This window comes from Eretmochelys imbricata, chromosome 7 (genome assembly GCF_965152235.1).
Source record: "Eretmochelys imbricata isolate rEreImb1 chromosome 7, rEreImb1.hap1, whole genome shotgun sequence".
NCBI lineage: Eukaryota > Metazoa > Chordata > Testudines > Cheloniidae > Eretmochelys > Eretmochelys imbricata.
The window spans coordinates 33,613,938-33,627,130 of record NC_135578.1 but is presented as its reverse complement, the minus strand read 5'-3'; the positions used below and the strand labels follow the sequence as shown (position 1 = coordinate 33,627,130).

General features: G+C 62.2%; 1 protein-coding gene across 1 annotated transcript; it reads right to left on the bottom strand.

The window, feature by feature from the left end:
• Positions 1–184: 184 nt before the first annotated feature.
• LOC144267486 (serine/threonine-protein kinase D3-like) lies at positions 185–12,721 on the bottom strand. The gene is made up of 18 exons (XM_077821493.1): positions 12,581–12,721; positions 10,066–10,204; positions 9,645–9,773; positions 9,125–9,279; positions 8,569–8,764; positions 7,783–7,866; positions 6,609–6,762; positions 6,196–6,319; positions 5,743–5,820; positions 5,324–5,573; positions 4,833–4,861; positions 4,529–4,601; positions 3,049–3,155; positions 2,532–2,693; positions 1,819–1,917; positions 1,250–1,517; positions 721–806; positions 185–376 (listed from the first exon to the last, which is right to left on the bottom strand). The coding sequence occupies exons 1-18, from the start codon at positions 12,719–12,721 to the stop codon at positions 185–187; spliced, it is 2,466 nt and encodes an 821-aa protein (XP_077677619.1).
• Between the last annotated feature and the right edge of the window lie 472 nt (positions 12,722–13,193).

The following is a 13,193-nucleotide window of genomic DNA, read 5'->3' as shown; positions in this document are numbered from 1 at the left end:
TTGTGCAGGGGAATCTGAGCCTGTGACACCCCCCACGTGTGAACAGGCTCCAGCAAGATGGGCGCACACCCTGCACAGACCACATGGTGCTAAATTTGGGGAAATCAGTTTATGGGGGCGATGTTGTGCTAAGGGGTCCCAGCCCCCCCTCCCCCTTTCCCATGAGTGAGTCCTGGGGGAGGGCTCAGCTTCCCTCGCCTGTATTGTCGCTGTCCCCTTCCTCCTCCAGGCTGGGCTGAGTGGTGAGCCCTGATGGCCAGGCCAGCCCCTGCTCATGGGCAAGGCGCTTCCAGCGGGCGTCGTCACTTGGATGGGTGAGGTAGCGCTGCCCCACACGGGTCTCCAGTTCCCGCAGGGCCAGCCAGGTCTGGAAATCCTGCGGGGGATGGAGACCGCTCATCAACAGGTGCTGTGGGGAGTCCAGGCTCCTCCTATCAGGGGTCCACCGTGTACTGAGGAAGGGATCTTCAGGGGATGGGGAGAGCTAGGGAAGGGGTTGAGTTAGCCATTTACTGTTGGGAGGGGGGACTGGAGACTGGGGTGAAGCTGGGCAGGGGAGAGCAGGGTGTTGAGTTCTAGGGTGGAGGGAGTTTACGTGGAGTTAGACAGTGCCAGGGGATGGAAGAGGTGTGTTATGGGGTGTGGATTGTGGGACAGAAGGTATCTGCAGGCAGGGATATGGGTGGGGTGAATAGGGATTGAGGGGTGGAGGGAAGGTACCTGCAGCCAGGGGTGGTTCAGCGCCTTGTTCACACTCAGTCGCTTCTTCAGCTTCACCTGCAGCAGCTGGTGGATGAGGCTGACAGCTAGGAGGGAAGGAGGGGGTTACATAGGCCAAGAACTCTCCCCAACTCCTCCCCGCAGGGAGCACAGCCGTTGGCTGCCAGAGGCCTGCAACAGCCAAATTTCCTGGAGGTGCCATAGGGCTGCTGCAGGTACATGCAGCCCATGCTCTGGAGGTGCAGGGGCAGTGGGAGGAGTAGTGTGCTGCGAGTGGCATGCCACAGGGGAGCAGCAGGGCAGGGTGGTGGTGGGGGAAGAGGGTCTCGCCGTCGAGGGAGATGCTGGCCCAGGTCTGCCAGGGGTACATAGCCAGTCTGGAGGTAAGGGGGCAGTGTGATTGGGTGCAGGGTGGTGGGGGAGACAGGAGGTCTCCCCCTCAAGGAAGATGTTGACTCGGGTCTGCTGGGAGTACATGAATGCTGCAGTCTGGAGGTGGGGGGGCAGGGTCGGGGTAGGAGGGTCTCACCCTCAAGGGAGATGCTGGCCCAGGTCTGCCGGGGGTACATGAAGGCTGCATTCTTGATCTGATCGTTGACGTCCTCCTCCTCGTTGAAGGGGAAGGTCCCGCTCAGGCTGACGTAGATGATGACGCCCACGGCCCACATGTCCAGGGCACGGTTGTAGCCATGTTGCCGCAGCACTTCGGGCGCCAGGTACGCTGGGGTCCCCACCACTGAGCGCCGGAATGACGACTCCTCAATGATGCGGGCGAAGCCAAAGTCACAGAGCTTCACCTGAGAGGTGAGGGGTTAGCATGAGGGTGGGGAATATGGAGCATTTCCTTGCTAGGGGGCCTGACTCTGGGGGGACCGGCTGGCTTGGGATAGGGGCCTCTCCCCTCTGGGGGGTGCCGGGTCTGGTCCGGCCCCAGGTTGGTAATAGAGTCTTGACGGAAAGGGGAAGGGAGAGTGGGTGCAATGGGGCACGAGCTAGGATGGATGTTCAGGGAGAGGGGGCTAGAGGGATGAGGCGGTAGAACAGGAGGGGCAGGGCTCCAGGGAGGTGGGCTGGGAGGCAGGGCAGGGATTGTCCCACCTGGGGGTAGGGCTCATCCGAGGCCAGCAGCACGTTCTCCGGCTTGAGGTCACAGTGCACGATGTTCCGGGTGTGCAGGTGGTGCAGGGCAGACAGGATCTGCAAGCACAGGGGGAACGTCACAGGAGGGGGTGGTTACCTGCCATGTGGGGGGAGTTCCTGACAGGTCCACGCACAGACTGGGTGTGGCGTGGGGGCTGTTGCACGCTCACATGCGCTGGTGAGTGCTGTGTGAACCGCGACCCAGGCACTGGGGGGCAGTGATGGGATGGTGTGTGTGTGTGCACAGTTCTGGCGAGGAGCCTGCAATGATGTGCAGTGCTGACCTGCACAAGTGTACCACCGTGCTGAGGGGCGTGAGTGGTGAGCCTGGGTGCGGTATGCAATGGTGACAGGACCACAGTGGTGGGCACGATGGGGATGAGCAGCAATGCGGAGCAGTGCATGGGAGCGAATGGCGTGCCACAGGGGAGCAGCATGTTGGGGGGCCAGGACGGGAGCGGTGGGCCGTGGGGGAGCAGTGTGTGTGGGTGTGTACATTTTCACAAGGACTCTGAGGAGTATGCATGCTGTGATCATGGATGGTGCAGCATCATTAACATGCCCGACGGGGACACCTGTGGGGAGCACCAGGCTGGAGGGTTTGCTTGGTCCTCCTCGATCTGCTGTGAGGCCACTGCAGGGCGTGGGGCGGGGAGAGCTGCGGCACCCACCTGGGCAATGAGGAACTTGGCAAGGGGTTCGGGCAGCCGCCCAGTCTCGCTGGACAGGATCATTTCCAGCATGTCGCCACGCAGCCGCTCCATCACCACGAAGAGCCGGGCAGGGCCCTCGAACATGCACTCCAGGTGCACCACGCAGGGGGAGTGCAGGCTCTGGCAGGGGAGAGGATGGAGCTCCCTGAACGGGGATCCTCCGCACCCTGCTCACAGCCCAAGAACCCTCCCCACCACTCAGACCTGCACCTAACCCTGCAGGCCCTTCTCTGGTGCTGGACTGGCTTGGAGCTCCCTCCAGGGGGCAGGGCCCCAACAAAGCCCCCAGTGCACTGGGGGAGGGAGTGCTGCCTGTCCAGCCATTGCCCCGTTTCCCCCACTGGGTCTGGGGGGCAGAGGCAGCCAAACATGTCTATGGAGGAGTCCCCACATGCCCCCCACCCAAGGGTCCCCTTTTCCACACACCCCTCCTTTCCCACCAGGGTCCTTGTGTTTCCCATCCCCAGGGGCTCACCTGCAGGATAGAGACCTCATTGCGGAACTGATTTTCTTGCCGGGGGGGGAAGCGCAGCTTGTCGATGACTTTGATGGCCACATCCCGGCCAGATTTCCTGTGCTTTCCTGGGTGGCAGGGCAGTGGTATCAGGGCTTGGGGGCAGAGGGGGAGGCAGGGCTGGGGCGGGAGGGGTGTGTGGCAGGGCTGGGGCGGGAGGGGTGTGTGGCAGGGCTGGGGCGGGAGGGGTGTGTGGCAGGGCAGGGGGCAGAGGGGTGTGTGGCAGGGCTGGGGCGGGAGGGGTGTGAGGCAGGGCTGGGGGCAGAGAGGGAGGCAGGGCTGGGGCGGGAGGAGTGTGTGGCAGGGCTGGGGGCAGAGAGGGAGGCAGGGCTGGGGCGGGAGGGGTGTGTGCCAGGGCTGGGGGCAGAGGGGGAGGCAGGACTGGGGCAGGAGGGGTGTGTGCCAGGGCTGGGGGCAGAGGGGGAGGCAGGGCTGAGGCGGGAGGGGTGTGTGGCAGGGCTGGGGGCAGAGGGGGAGGCAGGGCTGGGGCGGGAGGGGTGTGTGGCAGGGCTGGGGCGGGAGGGGTGTGTGGCAGGGCTGGGGGCAGAGGGGGAGGCAGGGCTGGGGCGGGAGGGGTGTGTGGCAGGGCTGGGGGCAGAGGGGGAGGCAGGGCTGGGGCGGGAGGGGTGTGTGGCAGGGCTGGGGGCAGAGGGGGAGGCAGGGCTGGGGCGGGAGGGGTGTGTGGCAGGGCTGGGGGCAGAGGGGGAGGCAGGGCTGGGGCGGGAGGGGTGTGTGGCAGGGCTGGGGCAGAGGGGGAGGCAGGGCTGGGGCGGGAGGGGTGTGTGGCAGGGCTGGGGGCAGAGAGGGTGGCAGGACTGGGGGCAGAGGGGGAGGCAGGACTGGGGCAGGAGGGGTGTGTGCCAGGGCTGGGGGCAGAGGGGGAGGCAGGGCTGGGGCGGGAGGGGTGTGTGGCAGGGCTGGGGGCAGAGGGGGAGGCAGGGCTGGGGCGGGAGGGGTGTGTGGCAGGGCTGGGGCAGAGGGGGAGGCAGGGCTGGGGCGGGAGGGGTGTGTGGCAGGGCTGGGGGCAGAGGGGGAGGCAGGGCTGGGGCGGGAGGGGTGTGTGGCAGGGTTGGGGGCAGAGGGGGAGGCAGGGCTGGGGCGGGAGGGGTGTGAGGCAGGGCTGGGGGCAGAGGGGGAGGCAGGGCTGGGGCGGGAGGGGTGTGGGGCAGGGCTGGGGGGAGATGTGCACTGGCACACCACAGGTGAGCAGTGGGCAAACCATGCTCCTGGAAGCATGGCAGTGATGGGATGGGCATGGCTACGGCACCTGGAGAGCCGTAGTCCACGTGTTTGCCCCTGGGGGGTGCACATGCAAACAGATCCCAGACTGTGCCCAAGGGGAGGTGGGGGGATCAGCACAGAGGGAGGGCAGCTATTGGGGTACACAGAAAAGGGGAGCCAGGATGGGAGTTGGGGAGCAGGGGCGGGGGAAGGCACCTACCGCCGTACACCACCCCGAACTGCCCAGCGCCCAGCGCCTCGTCAGGGAAGATCTGATAGGAACGGCTGATGTCCTGGGGTGGGGGACAAGGACAGAGTTGGGGGGATTGAGGCATGGTGCCCGCTAGGGGCAAATCCCTGACATACCAGGCCTAATGCTCCCACTACTGCCACCTCGCCACCAACCCTTATGCCTGGCTTCCTCACCCCAACACCAGCCCCCATGTTTGCTCATCCCCTTCCCCGTGCTAGACCATGCACCCCACCACTCCTAGGGTTCCCCAGTGCCACCCTCTCCAACTCACCGTGTCATCTGGGGACTCATAGTCAGAATCTGCAGAGATAAGACACAATGGAGACATGAGAAGACCCTGGCCCAGCTGGGACTGGGACATTCAGACCCACTGCCCTGTTATCTTGGGAGCAGGAGACAGCTACCTCTCAGACGGCCACTGGGGATGTTTATACAGGGATCCCTCACCTGGTACTGAGATGCAGCTGTCTCTGGGGTATGGCACAGGGGCTGTTGATACAGGGGTTCCTTGCCCAGCACTGAGATGCAGCTGGCACTAGGGTGGGGCACAGGGGCTGTTAACACAGGGGTTCCTTGCCCAACACTGAGGTGTGGCACGAAGGCTGTTAACAGGATTCCTTGCCCAACACTGAGGTCTGGCTGGCTCTGCAGTGCAGCATAGGGGCTGTTGAATCAGGGATGATCCCTTACCCAGCTCTGAGATGCAGCTGGCTCTGGGGTGGGGCTCATGGCTGCCTATAGAGGGATTCCCATGGTACTCACTGGGCTCCTGGACAGAGCCGTTGGGCTCGGGGTTCACAGGCCATAGGGCCTGGCGGATGGCCCTGGCCCAGGCCTTTCCAGCCTCCGCCCTCGCCCAGACCTGCCCTGGCTCCCGCTCACTGCTGTGCTCGCCCACGTAGTACACCAGGGCCTCCGTCACCAGCTCAAAGCAGGGGGGGCTCCCACTGGGGGCCAGGGGTGTCAGCCCCCCCCAGGGGCGGATCTGGAGGATCTCAGACAGCGGCAGCTCCTGCAGGAAGAGCAAGACCATTGGACAGTGGCTGGGCTCCTCTGGGGTGAGGAATCAGGAGGGGGGGTGCCACAGGGAGAGTGCAGGCTGCTTTGGATTTGGGCTCAGGGGAAAGAGGGTGCTGTAGGGAATGGGATGCAGCGGAGGGGACGAAGAGCGGACCCCTCACCTTGTAGAACTTGCCTCCGCTCTCACAGTGGAAGAAGCTCAGGCTCTTACTGTCCAGCACCCAGAAATGGCGCTTCCTCTGGGGGGCACAGAGATGTTATTCTGGGGGCTTATGCCCATCCCATCCCAAGGCCCCCCAACCCAAACCTCTGCTGCCCCCCCAACATTGCCCTGAAATGCCTGGCCAATAATCCCCCTCTCCTGCTCTCAGTCCCCATATAACCAGCCCTGGCCAGCCGCAAGCCCCGCTCCCTGACACCCTCTCACTCCGTGCCCCATCCTGTTACTCTGCCTTGTGACCCCGCCCATCCATGACCCCTGCCTCCCATTCTCCTCTGACTCCACCCCCCATTCCAGCCTGCCTGAAGCTCCACCCCTGACCCCATATCTCCTGTGGCTCCACCCCTGACCCTCCTGTAACCTCACTCTCTGTCTCCACCCTCTGTTCACTCACCATGGGGTCCCTGCTGGTGAAATGCACCATCCATCCCTCCAGCAGGATGGTGCTGCGCCGCCTCTTGGTGTGCCGGCAGGACTGCACCACCCGCATCAAGGGGATGTAGCTACTGAAACAGGGGCTGGCGCCAGGAGAGACAGGGACTCAGATGTTGGACTCCCCTGCCCCCAAAGGCACAGCCTTCCACCACCCACCAGGCTCCCTGGGGTCAGGACTCCTGGGTTCTATGCCCATCTCTGGGAGGGGAGTGAGGTCTGGTGGTTAGAGCGGGGATTGGGAACCAGGATTCCTGAGTTCACTGACCCCATGGGAGATCCCCTTCTCCTTCTGTACTATAGAGCAGCAGGCGCTGGGGAACCATGTAGCCCCCCCATCCCACCCCACCCACCCATCCTTGCGGGGGTCCCTACCTGAGGCTGGTGTGCATCTCTGCCTCTAGAGTCCCAGGGTTGGGCTCTGTCTCCTCTGTGTCCTCTGCCAGCCCATGCCCACTGGTGCCCTCCCCATCTGCCTCCCCTTCCACTGGCTCTGGCTTGCTAGATGGGCACTCTGGGCTCTCGCCATCTATGTGGGTGAAGGGAGAGAGTGAGATACCCTGCTTTCTGCAAGGCCAGCAGGGAAAACACGATGGGGGATAGGGACTAGAGCGGGGCCACTGGGCGCCAGGATTCCTGGGTTCTATGCCTGGCTCTGGGAGCAGAGTGGTGGCTAATGGTTAGAGCAGATGGGCTGGAAGCAGGGGTACAACAAAGAAGGGCTCAGGCCACCCCTTGTCCCCTGACTAGAATTGGAAATTGAGCCTGGCTGTCCTGCCAGAGGGGTGACCAGGCCAAATCTGAGAGTGTGGTGACCCTATACCCCTCCTTGACCCTCCCTACCTCTGCAGTGCTACACCCCCAGCCCCCAGGAGGGTGGGAAGATTGGGTTTGGGCTTTTTGTGCTGCCTGTGGCAGAAGAGACACAGAAAGAGGATGGGGCCTGGGGCTCCCAGAACTTCCTGGGCCCTGGTGAGGATGGTGCTCTTCAGCCTGACACCTCTCTGGGTGAGAGCTCAGGGCTGGGAGCAGAGTTGGGTGTGGGGGCAGTGTAAGAGAGTAAGGGCTGGGTGTGGGGAATTGGGAGGGGGTGAGCTCAGGGCTGGGTATGGGGGACTGGGAGGGGGCAAGTGCAGGGCTGGGTGGGGTGGGGAGGGAGTGGAGCTGGGGACAGGAGGAGAGTGGGGGGGCGGGAGAGACTAAGCTGGGGGTGAGGCGAGGCAGGGCAGGGAGCGTTCTGGGCCCTCTCCTTAGGAAAGTGCTGTTTGTGCCCAAGGGGGAATCAGGACTCCTGGGTTCTACCCCTAACACAGGGAGGGGAATGAGGTGTGGCACTTCTGGCCCAGCCAAGCTTAGAGCAGTGGAGCCCTATTGTTGATTGGACAGGGTCACTGGGTTGTGCCCAATGCATTGTGGGATAGCCATGCGGGGCACTCTCGGAGGGGTCAGGCTTCCCCAGTGGGCAAGCTGAGCAGGGGGCAGAGCTGGGGCTGGGAATGGGGTAGTGCTAGGTATGTTGCCTCCCTGCCCCATGCAGCCCCGTCCTTACCTGCTGTGCCAGGGGCCAGGCCCTCCCCCACACACTCTTCCGGCACGAACTGCTCGCAGCGCTTGTGGCAGTTGAATTTACAGTCTGTGGGGGGAGAGGAGAGAGGCTGAGGGCTGGGACAGGGTGGGGCAGCGGGCCAGCCGGGATCCAGCTCTCCCTTTCCTGCTGGGGTCCCTGGAGCAGTGTGGCTGGGTGCTACCTCCAACTGTGACAAAGGGGGTAGCTCCCTCCTCAGAGCAATTGGCTCAGGCTCTTTGCAGACTCAGACAGTGTTGCTGCATTGGTTACAGCAAGGGCAGCTCCTCCCTTTTATCTCTGTTCCCTGAATCCCCCCCACTTCTCCCTTTGTACCCGTGATGTAGGTTCCCCTGCCGTGTGTGACTGTTTCTGCTGGTTCCCTGTCAGCCCCAGAAGGATGGGGAGAAGCCACGGAGACCGTGACTCCCAGCTCTCTGTACAGGGTTCTCTTGATAAGTGGCCCCTGCAGGGCAGGGAGGCTTCACTGGGTCAACAGACGGCCGTCAAAGGGGACACCTCCCTGGGATGGTTGCTTGGACATGCCATCAGAAGGAGCTTCAGTGCTGAAAGGGGAAGCAATGGGGGCACAGCTCGAAGCTGGGTTGCCGGGTTCTGTACCACTACACCCCAGTGGGGCCACAGTGACTCTGAGGTCAATCCCAGCAGCATCCCAGTCCAGGGTCAGGCCCCTCACCCCAGTCCTGGCAGGGTCCCAGCCCGGGGTCAGCCCTTTACCCCAGTCCTCTGCATGGTCCCAGCTGCTGGTACCTTTGCACTGCAACCCCTGGCGGAAGAGCCCCTTGAGCAGGCGCTTGCAGTGTTGGCACACGGTGGGCCGGGTGTACGAGTGGACCTGGAAGGTGTGTGGCACCTTGACCCGGTTCAGATCCATCCAGTCCTTCCAGAGCGGGCGGCCAATCAGCACAGGACCCTGTGTCTGCTGGCCCCACTTCCAGTGACTGATCTGCAGGGGAACCAGAGTCCATGTTAGACTGTGGTGAGTGTCCCCACCCTCCCCCCAACTCCGCACTGTCACTGTCCCTCACTGCACCCCACTTTCCAGGGGCCCAGCCAAGTTGCCAGCCATCCCCAATTCTGATTTATCCTGGGTCTCTGCCTGGCCTTCCCCATCCTCTCCAGCCACCACTGCAGGGGGTTAGCAGCCAGGATTCCTCTGGGAGAGGAGTGGGTGTAGTGGCTAGAGCAGACATCGTATTCCTTTGCAGGGTGTATCCATCGCCTCTGAAGTCCTTGACCTTCCCAACACCCAAGAGCCATCACCCTCTGGAATACTTCCGCCGGCTGTGTGGGTCCCAGCTCCTACCTCCTCCAGGCTGCCCCCCACAGTCTGGCCAAGGCCAGGGGTCTTGGGGCTGGTGGTAGCGCCCAGTGAGCGACTGGCCAGCTGGCTTCTCCTCACACCGCGGCAGTTGTTGGGGATCTTGAAGGCACAGCGCTTGTGATAATTCAGCCCACAGCCTGGGGGGAGGGGAGAGTGAGGACTGGGCCCCATGCCAGGCCTGGAATGGGGGGAGCTGGGTCCCCTGGTCATGGAGGTGGGTGCCCCAGAGGGGCTCCAGGAGATTGGGCAGGCCTGAAAGGAGGGGGCTACTGGTGTGCAAAGGGCTGAGGAATTCAGCCAGGCCTGGGGAGAGGGGTGCCAAAGGGACCCAGGAGATCTGAAGGGAGCATTGTCTGCCCAGTGGGACCCAGGGGATCGGGCCAGGTGCAGAGATGGGGGTATGGGCACCAGAGGGACCCAGGAAGCGGGAGAGGGTTGGGTCAGGCAACTGGGTCAGTCCCAGGGCGGGGACGGGAAGGGGTGGACACGGATTGCTCCATACCTTGACACTTTAACCCTTGGCGCACCAGCCCCCAGAGCATCTCCCCACAGTAGTCGCAGAAGGCCGGGGCCTTGTAGGAGTGAACAAGCAGCACATGGGGCCGGATAGTGAAATCCAAAGAAACTGAGGCTGTGGGGAGAGAGAAGAATGAGGAGGGGGTGGGTTTGGTAGGGAGCATGGGAGTCCAGGGCCTGCCCCTCTGTGGGCCGCTGGCTCCGATCTGCCCCTATGGCACGGGGACTGGCTGGGTGGGATGGGGGAATGGGACAAGGGGCCTTTCCCCTCGAGGGGGCGCCAGTTCTGATCTGCCCCAGGATGGGAGACTGGCTGGCTCACATGGGGCAGGGAGGGGAAGCTGAGGTCTTTCCCCTCCAGGCCCTGTTTGGCATCCACAGGCTCTGGTGCCCCAGGACTGTCTCACCCGACAGCACGACCTCAATCAGGTCCCCAGGGCGCACCACACCGTCTGGCCCCAAGTGCTCCAGCACATTCTTTGACGCGGTGTCGTGCCGGAACAGCATGATCTTCTCCGACACTCCCAGGAAGCCGTACTCAGGGAACTAGGAGAGAGATGGTATTAGAACCCAGGCCTCCTGGGCCCCCCTGGCCTGCACTAACCATTAGATCCCACTCCCCTTCCTGAGCCAGGCATAGAACTCAGAAGTCATGGCCTCTTTCTGGGGAATTATGGGGGACACAGACAGTAACCTCCCCCCGACCCCACTGCCCCAGCCTGCTCTCAGCTGGTAAAGGTTGGCCTGTGAGCTCACATTAGCGCCTCCCCGCAGGGGAAGATGGGACTGGAACAGGCCTGGTTATTATAGACTTGAAATCTTCACTCTAGCTCCAGGTTTTGCTGCTCCCAGGCTGCGGGCTCCAGCTCTTCCCAGCACCATTCCCTGGCTGGGCAATCACCCACGCCCACAACTTTAACACAGTCCGGACCCTGCCAGGGCTTGTGACACATTGGGAGAGGGAGGGGAGCACAGCTAGAGTCCCACCGCTAACACCAGCCTCCTGGATTCCTGTAGCACAGGGGTTCTCAAACTGGGGGTCGGGACTCCTCAGGAGGTCGCGAGGTTATTACATGAGGGGTTGCGAACTGTCAGCCTCCACTCCAAACCCTGCTTTGCCTCCAGCATTTATAGTAGTGTTAAATATATTTAAAAGTGTTGTTCATTTATAAGGGGGGGGGTCGCACTCAGAGGCTTGGTATGTGAAAGGGGTCACCAGTACAAAAGTTTGAGAACCACTGCTGTAGCACGTCTTGAATGCTTGCATTGTTGCAGAAATGCTGTGTGTTCTCACTGGAACTGCACTGAGCTAAAATGCAGCTGCTTCTGGGGTGGGACATGGGGTTGTTTATACAGGGATCCTTCACCCAGTATCAAGATGCAGACCCTTCTGGGGTGGGGTGCAGGAGCTGTTTATACAAGGATCCCTTGCTTGGCACTGAGATGCAGCTGCCTCTAGGGTGGGGTGCAGTGGCTGTTTAAACAAGGCTCCTTTGCCTGGTGCTGAGATGCAGCCACTTCTGGAGTGGGACATGGTGGCTGTGTACACAAGGCTTCTGCGCCTGGTGCTGAGAGGCAGCTGCTTCTGGGCTGGGCTGCATGGGGTGTTTATACAGGGATCCCTTGCCTGGCGCTGAGATCCAGTCACCTCTGGGGTGGAGCGCGGGGGGCTGTTTGTACAGGGCTAGTTGTATGAGACTCCCCGCTCCCTGCAGACAGACGAGCCCCCCCCTGCAATGCCATGAGTGAGCACGGAGCGGAAACGAGCTGCTCTGCTGGTTTCCTCTGTCACTTGCTCGGTGCAGGGGGACTGGGCAGCCGGGGAGGGGGCAGGCCCTCAGAGTGCAGGTAGGAAGCACAGGGCCCTGCTGACCCCAGCCGCAGCGGAAAGATTGACTCAGCATGGCTGCTGCAGCACCCCCCCCACACACACCCAAGTGCTCCCTGTGCTGTCCTGAGATGGAAACTGGCGGGGAGGGGGCAGGGGGCAAAGGAAATGCAGGGGAGCCAGGGAACCTTTGAATAGCCACCCTCCTGTGAATGAGAGAGCGCAGGTCCACAGCAGGGGGGCAGACACACCCCCACACTCCATAATATTAAGGGTGTCCCCTCTTTGGACCTGGACCAGGGCTCTATATCTCCCAGTCATCTGACACTTGGGTCACATCATCTTCCCCCGACCTCGAATCCTGTCTGCAGGTCCCCTGGTAAGATCAGGCCCCTTGACCCATCCCATGTGCCCCCCCTGCTCCCCTAAGGGTGCTGTCCAAGGGCTCTGAGTGTCATGAGGTTCCCCAGGGAGCGAGCCCCCTGAAGCCTGGCAGCCCAGCAACTCCCATCTGCCACCCTAACTCTGGGACACCGCAGTCTCCAGCCCAGTGTTTCCCCCAGGCTGTGCCTCATTTAATCTGTTTTAGGAGAACAGCAAATCAATCTCCAGGCATCAAGAAGGGAGGAGGAATAGTGGTTAGAGGAGGGGAGAGCAGGATGCCTGGGGTCTATTCATAGCTCAGGGAGGGGAGTGAAGTCTAGTGGTTAGAACAGGAGAGGTACTGGAAGGTAGGACTCTTCAATTCTATTCCTAGCTGAGGCAGGGGAGTGAAGACTAGTGGTTAGAGTATGCCGGCTGGAAGCCAGGACTCTCAGGTTCTGTCCCCGGCTCTGGGAGGGGAGTGGGGACTCACGGTTAGAGCAGCTGGGGCTGGAAGTCAGGACATTGCTGGGTTCCGCAGCTGCTCCCCTACATTCCAAGCACTAGTCAGACTTTGAGCAAACTCCCCTGGTGTCTCCGTGACCCACCATTGGCATCTGGGCACAACCTCTGGGATTCCTTCTGGGGATCCCTCCCATCCCCGCACCCTGGATCCTGGCCCTTTCGCCCGTGCTCCCCTTCTCGACACTCCTCCAGCTTAGCCCCATTACCTTCCTCTCCACCAGCTCCACTGCCAGGTGCCGCAGGTGCTCATAACGCAGCTCCTCTGGGGGCAGCATGTATGACTCTCGGGACAGCCCAGTCTGCAGGCGCACAGATACTGTGCCCAGGGGCTGGCACTCCAGAGCCATGGGCAGCACCGGGTGCCCGGGAAAGCTGGGTCTTGTGCTGGATCCAACTCCTGAGGGTCTCACGTGGGGATGGGGCAGGAGGCAGGAGAGAAAGGGGTCCCTTCTCGTTCCCCCCCACAGTCCCCACACTGGCTCCCTGCACCGCCTGTCCCCACTGCTTCTCTGAGCTGCAGGAAATGCAGTGTTAACTCTCTGCTCCCCAACGGACAGAGCTGTCTGCTGATAATGATGGGTGCGGGCAGCGCAGCCTGGTGGGTTAGTGCATGGGGTGGAGAGCCAGGACTCCAGGGTTCTGTCTTCAGCTGTGGGAGGGGAGAGGTGTCTAGTGGATTAGATGGGGCGGGGGGAACCAGGACTCCTGGGTCCTATTCGCATCTTTGCTAGTATTAATAACTGCATTTCTATGGTGTTCCCCCATCAAAGCAACACCCGGATGGTAATGAATTACCCCAAGTTTGGTTCCTGGTGAAGG

Coding starts and splice junctions, on each gene's coding strand:
- LOC144267486 (XM_077821493.1), bottom strand. CDS start 12,721: ATGGCTCTGGAGTGCCAGCCCCTGGGCACAGTATCTGTGCGCCTGCAG. Junction 9,774..10,065: donor GATTGAGGTCGTGCTGTCGG/GTGAGACAGTCC, acceptor CTCTCCCCACAG/CCTCAGTTTCTTTGGATTTC. Junction 1,518..1,818: donor CGGATGAGCCCTACCCCCAG/GTGGGACAATCC, acceptor CTCACCTCTCAG/GTGAAGCTCTGTGACTTTGG.